At 46.2% G+C, this 23073-nt stretch overlaps 1 protein-coding gene and 1 non-coding gene across 6 annotated transcripts in view; both read left to right on the top strand.

Annotated features, from left to right (window-relative positions):
- Positions 1–7106, top strand: part of CALCOCO2 (calcium binding and coiled-coil domain 2) — a 34717-nt gene extending 27611 nt beyond the window's left edge. For 4 of the 5 annotated variants that reach the window (XR_002518078.1, XR_639071.2, XR_639072.2 and 1 more), the window contains 3 exons: positions 2430–2565; positions 4622–4650; positions 5183–7106. Coding sequence is in view for 2 of the 5 variants with exons in the window: in XM_021928969.1 (XP_021784661.1) it covers positions 2430–2565; positions 4622–4650; positions 5183–5350 (333 nt within the window). In the remaining 3 variants the exon portion in view is untranslated. The remainder of the gene's footprint in view (positions 1–2429; positions 2566–4621; positions 4651–5182) is intronic. The other variant, XM_003912689.3, reaches the window with a different exon arrangement.
- A 15604-nt stretch (positions 7107–22710) lies between these two features.
- LOC116271128 lies at positions 22711–22836 on the top strand. Its single transcript, XR_004179567.1, has one exon. It is a non-coding gene; the product is annotated as a small nucleolar RNA SNORA68 (small nucleolar RNA).
- The last annotated feature ends 237 nt before the right edge of the window (positions 22837–23073 follow it).

Raw genomic sequence — 23073 nt, 5'->3', positions numbered from 1 at the left:
TTTTTCTGAGACGGAGTCTCACTCTGTTGCCCAGGCTGGAGTGCAGTGGCGTAATCGTGACTCACTACAACCTCTGCCTCCTGATCTTTACCCTCTATAATTCTTCTGGCCTATGCCTCCTAGTGATCATTTTTACTATTTTTTTCTTTTTAAAATTGTGGTTAAAACACACAATGTGGCCGGGCGCGGTGGCTCACGCCTGTAATCCCAGCACTTTGGGAGGCTGAGGCGGGCAGATCACGAGGTCAGGAGATTGAGACCATCATGGCTAATACGGTGAAACCCCATCTCTACTAAAAATACAAAAGAAAAAAAAATTAGCAGGTGTGGTGGCGGGCGCTTGTAGTCCCAGCTACTCAGGAGGCTGAGGCAGGAGAAAGGCATGAACCTGGGAGGCGGAGCTTGCAGTGAGCTGAGATCGTGCCACTGCACTCCAGCCTAGGTGACAGAGCGAGACTCCGTCTCAAAAAAAAAAAAAAAAAAAAAAGCATAGAATTTACCATCTTAATAATGTAAAAGTATACAGTTCAGTAGAGTTAAGTGCATCACAGTGCTATGCAACAGATCCCCAGAACTTTTCCATCTTGCAACACTGAAACTTCATACCTACTAAACAATAATTCTTCCTCAATTTCTACTTTTGATTATATCATTTATGCCAATGTGTTTCATAATTGCAGAAGGCCTTTTGGGTTCTCTTTCTAGTCTTGTTATTCCCATTCTCTATTTATTTGTTTTGGTTTGGTTTTTTTGTTTGTTTGTCTGTCTGTTTTTTAGACAGAGTCTCGCTCTGTCATCCAGGCTGGAGTGCAGTGGTGCCATCTTGGCTCACTGCAACCTCCGCCTCCCAGATTCAAGCGATTCTTGTGCTTCAGCCTCCCAAGTAGCTAGGATTGCAGGTGCGCACTACCATGCCCAGCTAATTTTTGTGTTTTTAGTAGAGAGGGGGTTTCACCATGTTGCCCAGGCTAGTCTCGAACTCCTGGGCTCAAGCGATCCGCCTGCCTTAGCCTCCCAAAGTGATGGGATTGCAGGCATAAGCCACTGTGTTTGGCCTATTCCCATTCTCTTAATATATACCTTGAGTTTGAAATCCCTTTTTTCTAGGTTAGTTGATTGATTGTTGGGGGGCAGGTGCACACACAGTTTGCAAAACGAAGGGAAAGATTTGGTATTTGGAAGCTTTGTTAAGAACCGTAGTAAAACCCTCTTAAGACGATAAGGGAAATTTGCTTATTTCCCTTTTCCTAAGAATTTTAAATGCTGTCTGTGCCACTTTTAGTAATTTTCTTCTTTTTCCTTACCTCCCTCCCACCCTGCCTTCTTACTCGTTCTCTGTGTTGGTATATCCATTTGAATGGGATAAGACATGAAGAAGGAAAAATTATTTCACGTGAATATTTACATTATGTAAGAAATTATTCTAGGAAGGAAATTGAAAAAATATGCTGCTCTCTATAATACACAACACTGGGAGGCCAAGGCAGGACGATCACTTGAAGCCAGGAGTTTGAAACCAGCTTGGGCAACAAAGCAAGAGTCTATAATCTCTACAAAAAGTTAAAAAGTCAGCCAGGCATGGTGTCATGCACCTGTAGTCCCAGCTACTAAGGAGGCTGAGGTGCGAGGGTTGCTTGAGCCTATGAGTTCAAGGCTGCAGTGAGCTATGATCGCACCCTGCACTCCAGCCTGGGTGACAGCGCAAGACCCTGTCTCTAAAAAAAACAAATTTAACAACAATAATAATAATACACAATAGTTTCAATGTTGATATATCTATCAGAATAGTTGCAGTATTAATATAGCTCCTGCCACTTTCATATATTCACACATTTGTTCCTCCCTTTAGTTGGCATGTATTTAGAGATTTAAAATTCTTTTTTGTATTAATATAAACAAAATGTAGTAAATATATTTAAATTCAGGTATAGGCTGGGCACAGTGGCTCACACCTGTAATCCTGACACTTTGGGAGGCCAAGGCAGGCGGATCACTTGAGATCAGGAGTTCGAGACCAGCCTGGAGAACATGGTGAAACCCCCATCTCTAGTAAAAATACAGAAATTAGCTAGGCGTAGTGATGGGTGCCTGTAATCCCACCTACTTGGGAGGCTGAGGCATAAGAATAACTTGAACCTGGGAGACAGAGGTTGCAGTGAGCCAAGATGGTGCCACTGCACTCTGGCCTAGGAGAGAGAGCAAGACTCTGACTCAAAATAAATAAATAAATTCAGGTATAAAGAACTTAGATCTTTGGAATATTGAAACTGCTGCCTTCCCTTCTGAAGAATTATGGATTATCGATTATTGAGTTTCTCCAGTGCCACATTGCTAATTGAGAACTACCTGGGAGGGACATCTCCTAGCCAGTTCCTGGTAGCCATTCTTGGTATTGTCTTTCAACATGTCTATACATCCTCTATCCTTAGCTTTTGAAGAGGGAGAACAGCAGATTGCTCAGTTACATGGGTCTGGATTTTAATTCTTTGCCGTATCAAGTACCTACTTCAGATGAAGGAGGCGCAGGACAAAATCCAGGACTTGTCTATGGAAACCCGTATTCTGGTAAGACAACTTTCCCATTCCAACTGGAAGGACCCTGCCTGCATCCCTTTCCCCTACTAAATTTTTGTTTCTGAGGTGCTCATTAAGACCAGTCTCATTGTTAAGACTTGCTGGGCAGAAGCTGAGGACCCAATGGAAAGGTTGCCAGGCGAGAAGTGTTAATTGAGAAATAAATCTGAATCCAGAAGACACAAATCAGATCATTCGCCTAGAGGCAGCAGACACAAATTGAGTCCCGTGGCTATATTCCAAATGTGTAAATCAGAGAAATGTCTTTATGTAGAAGATATACACATACAAAGCTGAAGAAGCTAATTAAGGTTTTGAAATGGTAGCAAGAGAGGCAAGTTATGCCGCCCAGGAACTAGTAGATACAGCAGCCACCCTGATGGCTGACCAAGGGCAGCAGAAACATGCTCCGCAGAGATTCCTCGGTGGTAGGACAGGAAATGGGGGTGAAAAGGACTTAGGGTAACATGTCCTTGCCAAACAGGGAGCTTTTCTCATTTGTCTCCAAAAGCAATATGAGATCTCATTTGCTTTTTGTGGCATTTTAAAGCAGCAGCATTATCTTTAGAGTTACAACCAGATGTTTGTAACAGGTAACAAGTTTATTTTTTCTTTAAAATTAAGTTTGTAGCCATGCGCAGTGGCTCATGCCTGTAATCCCAGCACTGTGGGAGGCCAAGGCGGGCAGATCACCTGAGGTCAGGAGTTCAAGACAAGCATGGCTACCGTAGTGAAACCCTGTCTGTACTAAAAATACAAAAATTAGCTGGGCGTAGTAGTGGACTTGGCTCACTGCAACCTCCGCCTCCTGGGCTCAACAGATCCTCTCAGCTCACTGCAACCTCCACCTCCCGGGCTCAACCGATCCTCTCACCTCAGCCTACCAAGTAGCAGAGACTACAGGCGCCAGCCACCACGCCCAGCTAATTTTTGTATTTTGTGTAGAGTTGGGGTTTTGCCATGTTGCCCAGGCCGATTTCGAACTCCTGAGCTCAAGCAATCCACCCACCTCAGCCTCCCAAAGTGCTGGGATTTTAAGTGTGAGCCATTGTACCTGTCTGTGGATACAGTCTTAAAATCTATTCTCAGATTGTCCTTAAATTGTTACTATTTTTATTAAAATCTCATTTTCCCTACTCTGAAAATAGCTTTATTGTTTTTCTGACTGTATAACATATATATACACATATATATATAAAGCCTGTGTGTATGTGTGTGTGTGTGTGTGTATATATATATATATAATATACACACGCACAGCTAACGAAAATACAATTTCAGCCGGGCACAGTGGTTCACGCCTGTAATCCCAGCACTTTGGGAGGCCAAGACAGGCAGATCACGAGGTCAGGAGATCGAGACCATCCTGGCTAACATTGTGAAACCCCATCTCTACTAAAAATAGATAAACAAAAAATTAGCCAGGCGTGGTGGCAGGCGCCTGTAGTCCCAGCTACTTGGGAAGCTGAGACAGGAGAATGGTGTGAACTCAGGAGACGAAGCTTGCAGTGAGCTGAGATCGTGCTACTGCACTCCAGCCTGGATGACAGAGCAAAATTCCATCTCAAAAAAAAAAAAAAAGAAAGAAAGAAAGAAAAAAATACAACTTTAGGCTGGGCGTGGTGACTCACTCCTGTAATCCCAGCACTTTGGGAGGCCGAGGCAGGCGGATCACTTGAGATCAGGAGTTGGAGACCAGCCTGACCAACATGGAGAAACCTTGTCTCTACTAAAACTACCAAAAATTAGCCAGGCATGGTGGTGGGCACCTGTAATCCCAGCTACTCAGGAGGCTGAGGCAGGAGAATTGCTTGAACCCAGGAGGCAGAGGCTGCAGTGAGCCGAAATCACGCCACTGCACTCCAGCCTGGGGAACAGAGCGAGACTCTGTCTCAAAAAAAAAAAAAAAAAAAAAAAAAAAAGATTTCATTATTTATGTTTTCTTTTCACCTTATCATTGACCTAGATCCCCTCTATCAGCAGTACATATGAGAAGAAGCTAGGGTGGTGTTTTCTTATTGAATGAAATCTTTTTGATTCTTCTCAGGTATCCAAGAAAGTTCTTCCCCCAGCCAGGTAAGTATTTGATTCATGAGAATATTCCCACAAAGCCCCTGAAAATTTCCCTTCCTTTTCCAGTTCATGGGAGAACCATAGGGAGACAGGTTCATTTTGATAACTCCGGAAGTCAGCTGGATCCGTTTGTTCTGGGTCCAAGGCTGAGCCAGCCTGTTGTGGAAGGGAGAAGAAAGCACAGTTTATCCATCAGCATTTTGCTTAGGATCTATACCTTTAAGCTGTTTGGTAGCATAAGTAGGGAGGAGATCTGAACCAGGCAGCTAGCCAAACAAGTTCTGTCCAGTGCCCCTTCTAGGCTAGAAGCTACTTTGGCTACTCAGCAATATTAGGCCCTTTCAATTCTGGGGTTAGATGAAGCCTGGTAAGTATCTCCAAATGTGCATTCTCTTCATTCATTCACTATTTCTTGAGCGCCTAACCATGTGCCAGTCATTATGCTAGGCACTGAGGATATAGTGGAAGACAGGATGGCCACATCTGTGCCACATATAGCTTACATTTGTACTGACCTCTTTACTCTTCCTCCCAGCTCTCCATCAAGAAATGCCCTATCTGCAAAGCAGATGATATTTGTGATCACACCTTGGAGCAACAGCAGATGCAGGCCCTTTGTTTGAATTGTCCAATTTGTGACAAGATCTTCCCAGCTACAGAGAAGCAGATCTTTGAAGACCATGTGTTCTGCCACTCTCTCTGAGTGTCCCAACCTCTTGGATGTATACAGAGATTTTATAGAGTAGAACCTGTAGCTTCTGCCATGAGTTATATGAGTCAAGATCCTGCCTAACCCGAAATTATTAGGGATTTACTCAGCCCTGCTGCCACTAACAGTGGAGTTGTGTCACTGATCTGAAGGTCACTGTTAAGGACTTCTGCTGCCATCCTTGTGGGTTGCTACCTTTAAGTCACATAACTCTAGCTGTATCATCCTCTCACCTATCATTCTTCCGAGGGTCTCAGTACAAGGGCCCTGGGATGGAGCCAACCTGGGTATTCACAACAGGCCTGACTTGATACTAAGTGATTGGTTTTCCTAGTTGTCCCACTGCCATTCAAAGTCAGCCCTTGAGTGTATTTGTTCTCAGTCCTAACCCTGGGGCCAGAGATTGGTCCGAGGTTGAGAATTCTTCCACCTCATCCTCGGTGTTGCTTTCTCCAAATGATTGCGTTAGACTAGCCAAAAATGCCATGGCAAAGAGCTCAGAAGTCCAGTTTGGATACCAAAGGTTTCTCATGTTAATTTCTCAGCCCCCAAAGAAGCATCTTACTCCTGAACCTTAGACAGGAAGTATTATTTCAGTCACAAAAAGCTTTTCTGGGTACCTCTGGTTAGCACTTTCTACTCTCTGATATTTCCTATGTACATAGCTTGTATTGTTGTAAATCCTTTCTTAATGGTTAAATACGGATTGTTAGCAACTATGGATTTGCAGTTTTCTGAATAGGTGAGTTTTGAATATGGATAAGTCAGAATAATGAGACAACTTGTTAATCTCTTTAATACTAAAAATAAATTACTCTTCTATTTCAGGGACTTAGGTAATTTAAAGTAAACCTTCAGTTTATAGTCTTTTATTTTGAAGCTCATGGGAAAACTGTGATCAAAAGGACTATGGGAAGGACAGACCCCACGAATGATTTCTCTTCACCTGTCTTAAGTATTAAACAAAAAAGAGTGTCCTAGTGTCCTGGCAGTTATCTTGAGGTGGGGAAGAAGGTGATGAAACATTAGTTTGTGAAATCCAAGGCCCTGGCTTCTTTTTTTTTTTTTTGAAACAGAGTCTCGCTCTGTCACCCAGGCTGGAGTGCAGTGGCGCAGTTAGCTCACTACAGCCTCCACCTCCCAGGTTCAAGCGATTCTCATGCCTTAGCTTCCCAAGTAACTGGGATTACAGGTGTGTGCCACCATGTCCAGCTAATTTTTGTATTTTTAGTGGAGACAGGGTTTCACTATGTTGGCCAGGCTGGTTTCAAACTCCTGGCCTCATGTGGTCCGTCCACTTCAGCCCTTCAAAATGCTGGGATTACAAGCATGAGCCACATGCCCAGCCTGAGGCCCTGACTTCTTGCTGTAACTTTTCATGCATTTTTTTTTTAAAGGAGCAGTGTGGATTTTGGCACCCTTTGTGAACTAAGTTCAATACCCTCTATCCACATTTGCCTAATTGAACTGTAAGAAAGCAATAATTCCATTTTCTCTCCCCTCAGGGACTGAACAAATGGAAATAACTCCCAGGCAGTATCAGCTGGTCACTACAGAGACTTGTACAAAAACTTTTGGATGATGTGAAACACGTTGTCATGAATAAGGGTTGAGCCAACTATAGCCCTGTGTTCCTACTGGGCTTTCCCCAGCGTGGTTGGGAGTTATGCCCTAGACTAACTGTATTGTCCTAGTCACAGCTCCTTGCTTTGATTTCATCCTTGATAAAATGAAGATGAAACTTACACTACTTCTCCAGGCCTTTTGCTGCCTTAAGAATGAGACCTGACATTAACACTAACCCTAGAATAGAAATATATAATAGGGAGATGGTAATAAAGGAGTTTTTCTGGCACATACCCTCCCTGCAGAATTTCTGTTGCTCCCCAGATAGTTCTAGTGAAGAATTGCAGTTTCATTTATTTTGTACTAGTCAGCTCTTAATTAAGCACATGAATGGAGAGGAACAGTGGTGCACATAATCCAAATCAGTGAATACCATTTTGTGGTGAATTATCCACCCCTTTGCCCCTGCTACCCCGAGGGTTACCATGATTGTCAACAGCAGCAGGAGCCCTTCCACAGGGCTTGGTAAAAACAAAAAAAACAAAAACAAAAAAAAACAAAACAAAAACAGTTGAGGTGTTAATGACCCTTTTTGCTGGGTGTAAAACAAAGCATTTTTAACCACTGTTCCCCAGCTGCTCTTACCAAGGCTTTGAACGGGGAAATTATGCTCTAGGCAGCCACTAGTAGTAAACGATAGTTCTTTTTTTTTAATTTTTTTTTTTGAGACAGAGTTTCCCTCCGTTTCCCGGGCTAGAGTGCAGTGGCTCAATCTCTGCTCACTGCAAGCTGCACCTCCCGGGTTCACGGCATCCTCCTGCCTCAGCCTCCTGAATAGCTGGGACTACAGGCGCCTGCCACCGCGCCCGGCTAATTTTTTGTATTTTTAGTAGAGATGGGGTTTCACCGCGTTAGCCAGGATGGTCTCGATCTGCTGACCTCGTGATATACCCGCCTCGGCCTCCCAAAGTGCTGGGATTACAGGTGTGAGCTACTGCACCCAGCCAACAGTAGTTCTTATATAACCCACTGCCCACCCTGGCCTTCCTCCATCCCTCTCTCACCCACACATTATATAGCTTACAGCTATATACCTGCAAAAAATAGGAAGTTATGGGAGCAAACGGTATATATCTGAGTTGAATTTTTGAATCTTTGTACTTGTTATGGCAACAGGTTTTCCTTCCTAATTTCTTTTTTCTTGGTCTAATATTAAAATGTTTTTGCATTACCTTAGCATGCTTACTGGATGGGCAGTGAAGGGTGAAGAAAGTCACCCTGGCACATGTGAGTGTGAAAGAAAGCTAACTTAAAATTAAAAAAGGAGGCTGGGCACGGTGGCTCACATCTGTAATCCCAGCACTCTGTGAGGCCGAAGCAGGTGGATCACAAGATCAGGAGTTCAAGACCAGCCTGGCCAAGATGGTGAAACCCTGTCTCTACTAAAAATACAAAAAATTAGCCAGGTGTGGTGGCGGGCACCTGTAATCCCAGCTACTTGGGAGGCTGAGGCAGAGAATTGCTTGAATCCGGGAGGCAGAGGTTGCAGTGAGCTAAGCGCACCACTGCACTCCAGCCTGAGCAACAGAGCAAGACTCTGTCTCAAAACAAACAAAAAAAAAAATCGAGAAAAGGAGAGTTGGCAAGATATTTGGGAAACCTAGGCCTTAACACCTATAGCTTCAGCCCTTTTCCCTGGTCTTGCTAAAAATTTGGATGAAATATGACTGCCTTGATGTTCAAATATCATTCTCCTGTGATTTGATTTTCTACGGTGGCAGTAGCTTATACTGAAGTAAGCATACTCTAAGCTGGTCTCCTACGAACAAATGTGGATAAAATGTGGATGCAGTCCATTACCTAGGAAAAAAGCAAAATGGACTCCACATAGAGACGAGACCCAAAGAGATATTCAACTGATTGCCCTGAGTTAACCAACAATAGGGCATAAGCTCAGTGAAGTTACACCGGCCCCAGTGCTCTCCTTAGCTGCTCTCATATAAATATTAAAAAGTCTTAGCTGGGCACAGTTGCTCACACCTGTAATCCCAGCACTTTGGGAGGCCCAGGCGGGCGGATCACGAGGCCAGGAGATTGAGACCATCCTGGCTAACATAGTGAAACCCTGTCTCTACTAAAAATACAAAAAATTAGTGGGGCTTGGTGGCAGGTGCCTGTATTCCCAGCTACTCAGGAGGCTGAGGCAGGAGAATGGCATGAACCCGGGAGGCAGAGCTTGCAGTGAGCCGAGATTATACCACTGCACTCCAGCCTGGGAGACACAGTGAGACTCCATCTCAAAAAAAAAAAAAAAAGTCTTGGCCGGTTGCGGTGGCTCATGCCTGTAATCCCAGCACTTTGGGAGCCTAAGGCAGGCATATCACGAGATCAGGAGTTCAAGACCAGCCTGGCCAACCTGGTGAAACCCCATCTTTACTAAAAATTCAAAAATTAGCTGGGTGTGGTGGCGGGCTCCTGTAATCCCAGCTACTCGGGAGACTGAGGCAGGAGAATCACTTGAACCCGGGTGGTGGAGGTTACAGTGAGCCAAGATCACACCACTGCACTCCAGCCTGGGTGACAGAGCAGGACTTCACCTTAAAAAATAAGAAAGTCTTTAGGGCCAGGCGTGGTGGCTCACATCTGTAGTCCCATCACTTTGGGAGGCCGAGGTGGGCAGATCACCTGAACTCAGGAGTTCAAGACCAACCTGGCCAACATGGTGAAACCCCATCTCTACCAAAAATACAAAAAATTAGCCAGGTGTGGTGGCTCACGTCTGTAATCCCAACACTTTGGGAGGCCGAGGCGGGCAGGTCACAAGGTCAGGAGTTTGAGACCAGCCTAGCCAATATGGTGAAACCCCGTCTCCACTGAAAAAAAAAAAATACAAAAATTAGCCGGGCGTGGTGGTGGTGCCTGTAGTCTGAGTTACTCAGGAGGCTGAGGCAGGAGAATCACTTGAACCCAGGAGGCAGAGGTTGCACTAAGCCGAGATCGTGCCACTGCAATCCAGCCTAGGCGACAGAGCAAGACTGTCTCAAGAAAAAAAAAAAAAAAAGCTGGGTGTGGTGGGCATGCCTGCCTGTAATCCCAGCTACTTGGGAGGCTGAGGTTGCAGTGAGCTGAGATCGCGCCACAGTACTCCAGTCTGGATGATAAAGTGAGACTCCACCTCAAAAAAAAAAGTCTTTAGGCCAGTGTGATGGCTCACACCTATAATACCCTATGCTGGTATTGTTTGAGGCCAGCAGTTGGAGACCAGCCTGGTCAACATAGCAAGACCTCATCTCTCCAAAAAAAAAAAAAAAGCCAGGTATGGTGGCATGTACCTGTAGCCTCAGCTACAGGGGAGGCTGAGGCAAGAGGATCCCTTGAGCACAGGAGGTTGAGGCTGCAGTGAGCCATGATTGCACCATTGCACTCCAGCTTGGACCACAGAGTTGATACCCTATCTCTGAAAAAATTAAAGTAATAAAGTATCTTTACATTCTTGTACCACTTTATAGTTTAGAATGTATTTCACATATTCCTGTGTGCCTCTCATAATCCTCCAAGACAAGGCAGCTGTTAACTCATTTTTATGGATGAATAAGCTGAAACATGCAGAAATAACTTGCTAAAAGTAGAAATAACCCAAATGTCTATCAGCTGATGAATGGATAAATAAAATATGGTATATCCATACAACGGGATATTATTTGTCAATAAACAGGAAGTAGTCATATATGTTACAATATGGATGAGCCTTGAAACTATACCAAGTGAAAAAAGCCAGTCACAAAAGACCACATTATTGTATGATTCCATTTATTTGAAATGTCCAGAATAGGCAAATTTGTAGTAACAAAATAGATTGGTTTCCTAGGGCTGGGGGTTGGGGGAAATGGAGACTGACTGCTAATAGGTATGGAGTTTCTTTTGGGAGGGTAAAGAAAACGTTCTAAACTTGATTGTGGAGATGGTTACACCACCAAATATACTAAAAACCATCAAGTTACATACCTTTTTTTTTTTTTTAAATGAAGTCTCACTCTGTTACCCAGACTGGAGTGCTGTGGCATGATCTGGGCTCACTGCAACCTCCACCTCCCAGGTTCAAGTGATTCTTCTGCCTCAGCCTCCTGAGTAGCTGGGGTTACAGATGTGTGCCACCACACCCAGCTAGTTTTTGTATTATAGTAGAGACGGGTTTCACCATGTTGGCCAGGCTGGTCTCGAGCTCCTGACCTCAAGTGATCCCCCTGCCTCAGCCTCCCAAAGTGCTGGGATTACAGTCATGAGCCACCGCACCCAGCCGAGTTACATACTCTAAATGGATGCATTTTATGCATTGTGAATTAGATCTCAAATTATCATTTGCGGCATGAAGGATGTCTCAAATACAAACCCAGAGCAAGTTAAACACTGTTGAACTTGGATAGATTACGCTGATGTCAGTACAATCACTACCACAGCTGTGCTGTGTTCTCCCCCTATCTTGGACTGGACGCAGCAGCTTCAGTGCGATAGAATCAAGATTAATAGGGTCAAGGGAATTAGTGATAGCCCATCATTTGGCCAACAGCATTAGTGGTCTCTGTTTGGTAATATCTATTCGGTCGAGATGGATGTACCCAATAAAGTTGGGGGACAGAGTCACTGGCCCACAAATCCCAGGTAATCACATTAAGAGATCCAGCCTGCTCTGCCTAATGTTATTACTTTCTCCCTGTGGAAAGGAGGAATATGACACTCCAGGGGACTACGTTCATTGTTTACTCAGTCAATCAACATTTATTGAGCACCCACAGTGTGCAGAGCTAGTATCAGACCAGGATTTATAAAGTAAAAAGTTCTTCCCCTGAGGGATCTACAAGATTAACCAAGTCTCTGCCTCTGGGAGCTCGGAAACTGCTGGGGGAGAAAGTCTTCGGTTTCAGGGCTCTCCCAGTCAGATGGGGAAAGGAGAAAACCACCCAGAGAAGCAATGTAAAGATACTTCCAGCACTACACTCTGATCAACTGAGCTAACTGGCAGCCCTAAGGATACTTAAAAGATAAGGGAAGTCATCCTGCAAATTAAGGACTTGGCAGCTGTGGGACCTCAGTGTTAATTAAAGGTGCTTTGAAAGCTCAAGTTAAGGATGTTCAAGAAGTGTGCTTTGGAAGAGGCAGAGGGACAGAGATGGCAGACAGACACGCGGAATGTATTCCGAGGTTCTCTGCAAAGACAGAAGGAGAAGCAGTACCAGAATGCAAAGGACTTTTAAGCAAAAATACTAGAACATGAAAAGAAACTAGTTTCTGTCCTGAAAGAAAACACAACCTAGTTGAGCCTCATTAACAAGCTTATTTGTGCTAACAAAGGGTAGGGTGAAGGTGGGGAAGGATTGTGTTACGAGGATGTAGGAGTGGCTCAGAATCCCAGGTTGCAAGCCTCCCAGCACTGCACCCAGCCTTAAACGGCATGTGAATCTATAATTATCTCAAAAGCTGAATTTTTTTTTTTTTTTTTTTTTAAGGAAGAGCTTCAAAGAGCATGTTGAAATGAGGGAATTGCAACCATGTGTGAGGTGAGGGTATGTGTTCTAGTGGGGCATAGTGAGAGACAAGGCTCCATCGCGAAGCTGTAGGGGACAGTCCATTATTTCAGTGGTTGTTGGTGTCCCTTGACTTGTGGCATCACTCCAAAACCTGCTTCCATGGCCACAGTGCCTCCTCCCTGTGCCGCTGCCTCTCCTCAGTGTGTGCGCTCTGTGTGCCCTTTTATAAGGACATATGTCATTGGATTTAGGGCCCAGTTGGCTAATCCAGGATAAGTCTTTTCAAGATCCTTAACTTAATCACCTTTTGTCATATAAGGCAATACTTGTTCACTATATAAAGGGTATGATAAGTCTGTGCAACATGGCAAGACCCCTATCTACAAAAAAAGAAAAAGCCAGGCTTGGTGGCATGTGTGGACATCTCTTTTTGGGTGGGAGGGCACCATACAGAAAGGTAGGCGCAGATAAATGATTACTAGGATTCTGACCCAGCCAGTCAAGATAGAACACACAGAAGGAACAGCAGCCTTCAGGGAGGGACGTTCAAGTTTTCACTGAATTTGAGGGGATACTCAGTAGGCAAGGGGATAAATGTTTCAGCAAAGAACTGGGTTGGAGCTGCAGGTTATTCCTGACATGAGTGGCATAGCTGAAATCAAGGGAGTGGACAAGCTAATCTGGAGAGAAAAGATAGGGCAGGCTGAGGACAGAGCCTGAATAATGCTAACTTTACGAGTCAGGCAGGGTACCAGAAGCCATCCATGAAGGGAAGAAAAACCAGGAGAAAATGGGCAGCCTGAAAGCCAAGCAAGAAAATAGTTTCAGAAAATGGGTTCAATAGTGTCAAATACTAGTAGGGTAGGACTGGAAAGAAACCTTTCATTTTAGGAACTTAACGTTGACAGGCAGATAACCTTTTTTCTCTCTTTAAAAAAATGTATTCTCATTAGAGAACATTTAAAATGCATAAAGTACAAAACTTAAGTATAGTTACATCAACCAAACACAATTATTAGCATTCCCATCCATTTTTAAAAACATCGTTTTGAGTCAGGGTCTTGCTCTGTCATCCAGGCTAGAGTGCAGTGACACGATACTTCACTGCAACCCTCACCTCCTGGGCTCAAGTGATCCTCCCACCTCAGCCTCAGAGTAGCTGGGACTGTAGGCATATACCACCATGACCCAGTACATCTAGTTGTTTCTATGTATAGGTGAGCTTGTGATTTTTTTTGGGGGGGGGTTTTGAGACATCTCACTCTGTCTCACCCAGGCAGGAGTGGTATGATCAGGGCTCACTGCAGCCTTAACCTCCTGGGCTCAAGCAGTCCTCCTCCGTCAGCCTCCTGAGTAGCTGGGACTGCAGGCACATGCCACGACACCTGGCTAATTTTTTTTTTTTTTAATTTTGTAGAGACAGGGTCTTGCTATGTGGCCCAAGCTGGGCTTGAACTGGCCTCAAGTGATCCTCCTGCCTCAGTTTCCCATAGTGCTGGAATTACAGGTGTGAGCCACCATGCCCGGCCTAGGTGAGCGTTCTTTTTCTTTTTTCTTTCTTTTTTTTTTTAACACAAACAGAACTAGGTGAGCCTTCAAGTAAAGAAAAAAGACTATGTGTGCATGTGTGGGTGCATGCCCGTGAATGCCTGCCTTGATTTCCAACACAGGCATCCTCCTTTAAATCCTCCCTGAGCTGGAGACTGACTTGTGGCCCCTGGGAGAGTGTGTGGGAGTGTGGAGAGTGACCTCCGGACCTGGGCACTTTCCGGCCCCTCCTCCCATGGAAGCTGCTGCACCGATTTGGCCTCTGTGCAAACACCAGGCACTTTTCGCTGGGTCAATATTTCACATCCGTTGTCAGGGTCTAATCCATCTTCAACATCTGTTCCCTGGGATGTTGTGCTCTGCTCTGCCACCTATGACCCCTCATGGTCTTTGTCCCCAGAAGAGGAGCTCTACAAGGTCCCCAGGGCTTTCTCCAGCTTGAGGCTGCTCAGTGCTTCTCTTTTTCTCCTCTTTAAACCCTCTCACCTTTGCATGAGCCAATAATCTCCCTCAAATTACAGGGAGAAGCCCCCTCTGTCTGGAAGCTTCCCCGGCTCCAGAACACAGAAGGATGTGGTAGCTGCTGTTGTGTGGAATTCAGCAAACCTCACCTGCCAGTGGGTCCAGAACACGTTCCGACCCGGTGTCCTGCTTGCCACCTTGCACTTCCTGACTGCTGCTTCCTGCTGTGAGCCTGCTGGAGCCCTGGGGACACACATTTACTTGAACAACATCTCAAAATAGACTGGGAAGACAAAATGTACTACAAGGGGCCAGGCGCAGTGGCTCATGCCTGTAATCCTAGCACTTTGGGAGGCTAAGGCAGGCGGATTGCCTGAGCTCAGAAGTTCGAGACCAGCCTGGGCAACAGGGTGAAACCCCATCTGTACTAAAATACAAAAAATTAGCCGGGCGTGGTGGTGTGCGCCTGTAATCCCAGCTACTCAGGAGGCTGAGGCAGGAGAATTGCTTGAACCAGGAGGCAGAGTTTGCAGTGAGCCGAGATCACGCCAGTACACTCCAGCCTCGGTGACAGAGCAAGACTGAATCTCCAAAACAAACAAATAAACAAGAACCCAAAATATACTACAAGGTGTAATTAGAAATTGTTTTCAAGATTGGTGCTTTTGCACTGTTGGTTAGATGAGGCAACCAAGTGCATTTATTTTGATGCATGCCTGTCTTGTTCCTCTAATCAGCATTCAAGAACAGGGACAGACCGGGCGCGGTGGCTCATGCCTGTAATCTCAGCACTTTGGGAGGCCGAGGTGGGCAGATCACCTGAGGTCAAGGGTTTGAGACCAGCCTGACCAACACGGTGAAATCCCATTTCTACTAAAAATACAAAAATTAACTGGGTGTGGTTGTGGGTGCCTGTAATCCCAGCTACTTGGGAGGCTGGGGCACAAGAATCACTTGAACCTGGGAAGTGGAGGTTACAGTGAACTGAGATTGCACCACTGCACTCCAGCCTGGGCTACAGAGCAAGGCTCGTCTAAAAAAATAAATAAATAATAGAAGAAGAAGAATAGGGACAGATTTCTGTTCATTCTCCTCAGTGCAAATCTCTGGCCCCAGCTTCCTCCTCATTATTCAAACCCAACATATATTCGGCATTTACTATAAGCAAGTGCTGTTATTAAACCCATTTGTAGATGAGGGAGCCAAGGCTTAGCAAGGATAAAGACTTGAAGGCCACACAGCTGCAAGGCCAGGCTGGACCAGGGTTTATATTGTTAACACTAAACTGTTTGGAGAAACAGCAAACCCAGCTGTGGGGGAATGGGAGCGGTGGGTGTGGAACCTGAGGCTAACTTCCTCCCACCCAGCCATTCTGTCCTCTCCGCAATAAAGTTCATAGTCCAGGAAATTCCCTGCAAGTGACAATGACTCTTAAACTTTCCTGAAGATAAGAATTGCTGGGCCAGAGCCTCCCTCACTGCTTGCCATCCCTTCAGCTGATGCTCAGTAACTCTTTCTTTGCCAGTAGCCAGCCCGGCCTTCCAGTTTACCAGAGAGGCCCTGGTGATGAACCAGTCCCACCTCCCATTTCCTGGAACCCATCCCTGCCGCCTCACCCAGCCCCACCCTCCTTCCCTCTTTCACTCTGAGAGTTTTTGCCGTTCATCTGCTCAGCCAAAGAGAAGCAACTGCTAATGTTAAGCTGAAATTTGGGTCGGGCCAGGAGGCATCTTTAAAATGAAAAATTTACTTGGGTACAGGAAACAGCTATAAATGATCTTGGAAATGCAGGCACTCCATCTCCTGGTTACACACCCCCGGCAATACCCAACAGAGCATCTGAAGGGGCCTTGTTTATCAACTGTCATGGATTCAGGAAGCCAAACAGACCTGCCTGTTACCAGGGCATCTCCTGCAGGCCCCTGCCTCCAGAAATGACCACCCCTGAGATGAAAACTTCTCTTGGGAAGAAACTGAGGAGGAGCTTTTACAATTTGCTCAGGGTTTCCCATTCTTTGTTGCTGGGAAATTCTTCCTGTAGCCAGCTTCAGTCCCTGTTAACACATACTGAACAACAGGATTATTTTTGTTGTGTTCTGCATCTGCCGTATATAATCTTTTATTTTTTTCTGAGTTAACTTTGTTTTCTTTTTTTTTTTTTTTTCCTGCTGACTACCTACTTTTCTGTCATAACTTTGTTTTCATTGTGGTAAGAACACAATATGAGATCTACCTTCTTAACAAAATTTTAAGTGTAACATCTCCTTTTAATTTGGATAAAATGGTAAGCATTGGGCCAGGCGCAGTGGCTTACGCCTGTAATCCCAGCACTTTGGGAGGCCGACACGGGCGGATCACCTGAGGTCAAGAGTTTGAGACCAGCCTGGCCAACCTGGTAAAACCCTGTCTCTACTAAAAATACAAAATTAGGCTGGGCGCGGTGGCTCAAGCCTGTAATCCCAGCACTTTGGGAGGCCGAGACGGGTGGCTCACTAGGTCAGGAGATCGAGACCGTCCTGGCTATGCGGTGAAAACCCCACGTCTCTACTAAAATACAAAAACTAGCGAGGTGAGGTGGCCCGAGAGCCTGGTCCCAGCTACCGAGGAGGGCTGAGGGCAGGAATGGCGTGAAGACCGGGGTGAGGCTTGCACAGTGAGCTGAGATCTGGCCACTGCACTCCAGCCCGAGCGACAAGCGAGCCTCTGCAATAAAAAGAAATAGGTGGGAGGCTGGGCACAGTGTCTCGTACCTGTAATCCCAGCACTTTGAGAGGCGAGGCAGGTGGATCATGAGGTCAGGAGTTCAGATCAGTCTAGCCCAAAATGTCGTGAAAACCATTGCTACTAAAATACAAAATTAGCCAGGCATGGTGGTGGGTGCCTGTAATCCCAGCTACTCAGGAGGCTGAGGCAGGAGAATGGTGTGAACCTGGGAGGCGGAGGTTGCAGTGAGCCGAGATCGCACCACTGCACTCCAGCCTGGGTGACAAAGCCAGACTCCGTCTCAAAAAAAAAAAAAAAAAAGTAGGCATTGAGTGCTTATATGGTAAGCACTGTGTTAAGCACTTCGTATTTGATCATTTTAACCCCCACAACAAAACATTAATCATTAATATGTGATAATTAACAAAAGTATTAATAAACCCATTTCGCAGATGGGCCACGGAGAGAGGTTGAGTAAATCACTCAGGGTCATACAGTTACAGAGTTGGGACTTTTTTTTTTTTTTTTTTTTTGAGACAGTCCTGCTTTGTTGCCCAGGCTGGAGTGCAGTGGCATGATGTCAACTCACTGTAGCCTCTACTTTCTGGGCTAAAGCAATCTTCCCACCTCAACCTCCTGAGTAGCTGAGACTACAGGTGTGCACCACCATGGCCAGCAAATTTTTGTGTTTTTTGTTTGTTTTTTTTTTTTTTTTGAGACACAGTCGGGGTTTCACCATGTTGGCCAGGCTGGTCTCACCCACTTTGGCCTCGCAAAGTGCTGGGATTACAGAAGTGAGCCACCACGCTCCACCAGAATTTTTGTATTTTTTGTAGAGACAGGGTTTCACCATGTTGTCCAGGCTGGTCTCAAACTTCTCGGCTCAAGCGATCTGCCAGCCTCAGCCTCCCAAAGTGCTGGGATTACAGGTGTGAGCCACCATGCCCTGCCTACGGAGTTGGGATTTGAATTCAGGCAGAACAACTTCAGAGCTCTTGCACTTAATTACAGATGCTCTGTGTCTCTTTCTAGTTCTCCTTTCTCCAAATGGAATCATTCTACCTCCGTAAACCTGTCCTTATGATTTCCAGTTGAGTCAGGAAACCTAGGGCCAATGTCACGACCCTGAATAGATTTATATTAGGGACCAAAGCCATGGAACATTCCCTTTCTACCACTTAATTCAATCTCTGATGAAGTCCACACCAGTCATTCCCCCTGCACAGCCATCTTGCTCATATCCTTCTCAACAAAGTGGCTCCTAACCCTATCTGGAGGACTGGCTAGCCATTCTGGCAGAACAGTGGCCCTAGTCACAAGGAAAAAAGGAACCCATTTGCAAAGCAGCTGTATTTGCTAAGTAAGACACTTTGACAGCCTGAGCACGGCCTGTAATCCCAGCACTTTGGGAGGCCAAGGCGGGCAGATCTCTTGAGGTCAGGAGTTCGAGGCCAGCCTGGCCAACATGGTGAAATCCCAGCTCTATTAAAAATACAATAATTAGGCGGGATGCGGTGGCTCACGTCTGTAATCCCAACACTTTGGGAGACCGAGGAGAGCGGATCACGAGGTCAGGAGATGGAGACCATCCTGGCTAACACGGTGAAACCCCATCTCTACTAAAAATACAAAAAATTAGCCAGGCGTTGTGGTGGGCGCCTGTAGTCCCAGCTACTTGGGAGGCTGAGGCGGGAGAATGGTGTGAACCCGGGAGGCAGAGCTTGCAGTGAGCCGAGATGGCGCCACTGTGCTCCAGCCTGGGTGACAGAGCAAGACTCCATCTCAAAAAAAAAAAAAAAAATACAATAATTATCTGGACATGGTGGCAGGTGCTTGTAATCTCAGCTACTCAGGAATCTGAGGCAGGAGAATCGCTTGAACCTGGGAGGCTGAGGTTGCAGTGAGCCGAGATCACACCACTGCATTCCAGCCCGGGCAACAGAGTGAGACCCCATTTCTTAAAAAAAAGACACTGACAAAATGCCTTTTAAGGAAATGATATTTGGGGAGATATGCTGACAGTAGTTTTGATAGGAACTCAGCATTGAGTTCCTACTGAGGAAACAGCAGAGAATATCTGTGAACCTCTGTGGCTGGGTTCTCCTTCATGTTCCACCTCTTTCACATACCTCACACACCCCTGCATCCCTCCTGCCCATCCTCTATTCCATTTGTCCTGTCATTTTTGACCCTGAGTTTTGACAGTCCCAAACCTTGTCCCTCCATAAAGTAGACAGGCTACTAGGTCATCATGGTGAAGAGCCCAGACTCTGGAACTAGACTATCTGGTGGCAACTTTAGACAAATCACTCAACCGCTCTTGGCTTTGGTTTCCCCATGTGTAAAATGGCATTGACAATTATAGTCCCTGCTTCAGCTAGATGAGTTAAAATGGGTAGAGCATTTAGAACAGCGCCTGACACATGCTGATTGTAAGCACTCAATAAGTGTTCTGCCCTGCCACCTGAGTAAACAGCTTTGTGAAATTGGGCAGGTCACTCTGAAAGAGGGTATGATTATGATGTAGTGATTAAGAGCACTAGGTTAAACATCAGATGTCCTTGAATCTTGACTTTTTTTTTTTTTTTCTGGAGACAGGGTCTCATTCTGTCACCTAGGCTGGAGTATAGTGGTACAATCTCGGCTCACTGCAGCCTCAATCTCCCGGGCTTAAGTGATCCTCCCACCTCAGTCTCCTGAGTAGCCGGGACTACAGGCATGCGTACACGACACTTGGTACTGTTCTTGTCTCTTGTCTATTCCACTCCCGAGCCAGCAGTCCCAGGAGACACAGCCTCTTCCTATTCAATATCTCCCCCATGTAGGAGCTTAAGTAAATGAAATACCACCACCCTCTCCCATCTTACCTTGAGATTAGGAAAGACTATGGTTGAGGGCAGCCTGTGTTACTGAATGTTATCTTCGCGGGTTTGGCTCCAGAGCCCTCGGTAGGAAGAGGGACTGGACCTGCAGTCTGCGACTCAGAGCAGGGACTTATAATGAGCAGAGTCCTGAGCCCCCTGGTGGGGAGTCTTGGGTTCCATTCTGCTTGGTCCTTGCAGGGCCTTTTCAATAAGTCAAGGGCCCTTGACACTTAGGAGTGCCCACATCATGTCAAAAATATTAAAATGCATTCACATCCCACAGAAGGGTTTTTTTTTTTGAGATGGAGTTTCTCTCTTGTCGCCCAGGCTGGAGTGCAGTGGTGCAATCTCGGCTCACCTCTGCCTCCCGGGTTCAAGCGATTCTCCTGCCTCAGCCTTCCGAGTAGCTGGGATTATAGGCATGCACCACCACACCTGGCTAATTTTTGTATTTTTATTAGAGATGGGGTTTCTCCATGTTGGTCAGTCTGGTCTCGAACTCCTGACCTCTGGTGATCTGCCTGCCTCAGCCTCCCAAAGTGCTGGGATTACAGGCGTGAGCCACCACGCCCCGCCTGAAATGTAGTTTATACATAAACTATATATGCAAACTGAGTTGAGTTGCAATTGGTTGAGATTTTGTTTTGTAGCCATTTATTTCAATATTTATCCAATGCCATTTTGCAACTTTTTTTTTTTTGGAAAACAATAACTTTTTTCCAGGTTTCAATAATAAGCCTAGCCCCTAAGCCACTGTGTCTAAGGGATGGGCCAGCAGTGCCTCCAGTGCCTAGGTTGACTTGGTTAGATTCCCTGGTCCCAGAGCTTGTCAACTCCAGAGCCCATGTGAACCATGCCCACCCTATCTATCTATTCATCCACCCATCCATCCATCCGTTCGTTCGTCCATCTGTCCATCCATCCATCCACCCACCCATATATATCTGAGCTGCCTATGGTAGAAAAAAAGCAACTCGGGAAAAGGCTAGAGAAGACAAGCATGGTGTGAGACTGCCCTCTAGAGATTGCTCCAGGAAAGTGCAGCTAGGGCGCTCCCTCTTTCAGGCTCAGATCAACCCCACCCCTCCTTCACTCATTCACACTTATTGAGCGAGTACCTACCTATACCCGGCACCACGTACTTACCTGTTCTGGGAACAAAAGACAAATACAAAGAGAAACAGCACACATCCCCATTCTCCAGGAGGTCACCATGTATAACAAATGATTACTGTTCTGTGCAATGACTACTGGAGTAGATGTGCACCAAGTTCTATGGGAGCACTGAAGACAAGGAAATAAGTCTGGGGCAATAGGGGAAGTCATCACAGGGAAGGTGGCATTCAAGATGGGCCTTGAAGGATGTGTAGGAGTTTGCCATACAGTGCTGGGGAGGAAAGGCATTCGGGGCAGAAGGAATGGCAGTGTAGAAATGCAGGTTTGTTGGCCGGGCGCGGTGGCTCAAGCCTGTAATCCCAGCACTTTGGGAGGCCGAGACGGGCGGATCACGAGGTCAGGAGATCGAGACCATCCTGGCTAACACGGTGAAACCCTGTCTCTACTAAAAAATACAAAAAACTAGCCGGGCGAGGTGGCGGCGCCTGTAGTCCCAGCTACTGGGGAGGCTGAGGCAGGAGAATGGCGTGAACCCGGGAGGCGGAGCTTGCAGTGAGCTGAGATCCGGCCACTGCACTCCAGCCTGGGCGCCAGAGCGAGACTCCGTCTCAAAAAAAGAAATGCAGGTTTGTCGAAGGCCAGTGAGAGGTGTGGCAAAGCTGGAGCATGCATAGCACTGAACAGTCAAGACCCAGCTAGAGAGGCAGGTGGGGCCAGAGAGTGAAACTCCCACTCAAAAAACAGGAAGTGAGCCAGGTGTGGTGGTGATCGCCTGTAGTCCCAGCTACTCGGGAGGCTGAGATGGAAGGACCGCTTGAGCCCAGGAGTTTGAGACTGCAGTGAGCTGTGATCACACCTGTGAATAGCCATTGCTCTCCAACCTGGGCAACATAGTGAGACTCTGTCTCTTAAAAAAAAAACAGAAAACAGGCCATGCCCAATGGCTCATGCCTGTAATCCCAGCACTTTAGGCGGCCAAGGCAGGAGGATGACTTGAGGCCAGGAATTCAAGACCAGCCTGGGTAACATAGAGACTGTATCTTTACCAAAAAACAAACAAACAAACAAACATTAGCAGCAGGGCATGGTGGCATGAGCCTGTAGTCCCAGCTACTTGGGAGGCTGAGGTGTGAAGACTACCTGAACCCAGGATGTCAGTGAGCCATGACTGCACCACTGCACTCCAGCCTGGGTGAGAGAGAGAGAGACCCATCTCAAAAATTAAACAAAGCTGGGTGCAGTGGCTTATGCCAGCACTTTGGGAGGCTGAGGTGGGCAGATCACCTGAGGTCAGGAGTTTGAGACCAGCCTGGCCAACAAGACAAAACCCCATTTCTAATAAAAATACAAAAAATAGCCAGGTGTGGTGGTGGGCACCTGTAATACCAGCTACTCAGGATGCTGAGGCAGGAGAATCGCTTGAACCTGGGAGGTGGAGGTTGCAGTGAGCTGAGATCGTATGCCATTGCACTCCAGCCTGGGCGACAGAGTGAGACTCTGTCTTAAAAAATAAAAAATCAAAATCAAAAAATAAAATATATAAAACAAACAAAAAACAAAAGTAGGACATGTCGCACTTAAACTCAACACTCTTTCTTGCAGCAGTGGTTTAAACAGAGGAACAAACAGGAAGATCTTGTCACCTTTGAGGGGCTGTGGTTGTGCCCCTCAAAGTGACTTTGGAGGTTCTACACCACTCGTGGTCACCCAGTCCCCCAGTTAATCCCAAGTGGGGGCTCCCAGGCAATTGATGTGCCTGACAGAATGTGCCAGGTACTTGACAGGAGGTTTGCCAAATGCCCAGATCCCAGTGATTACAGTCACCCTGCCCTCTCCTGTTTTCTGCAGACCAAGACGTGGGCACCCAGCACCACATCTGGGCCCACTTGATCCAGATCATGAAGGTGGAGGAGACCAGAGCCAGCAAGCGCAA

The sequence above is a fragment of the Papio anubis genome, chromosome 17, assembly GCF_008728515.1.
Source record: "Papio anubis isolate 15944 chromosome 17, Panubis1.0, whole genome shotgun sequence".
NCBI lineage: Eukaryota > Metazoa > Chordata > Mammalia > Primates > Cercopithecidae > Papio > Papio anubis.
Note: the sequence above shows the minus strand (reverse complement) of the source record. Positions and strands in the feature narration are given on the sequence as shown.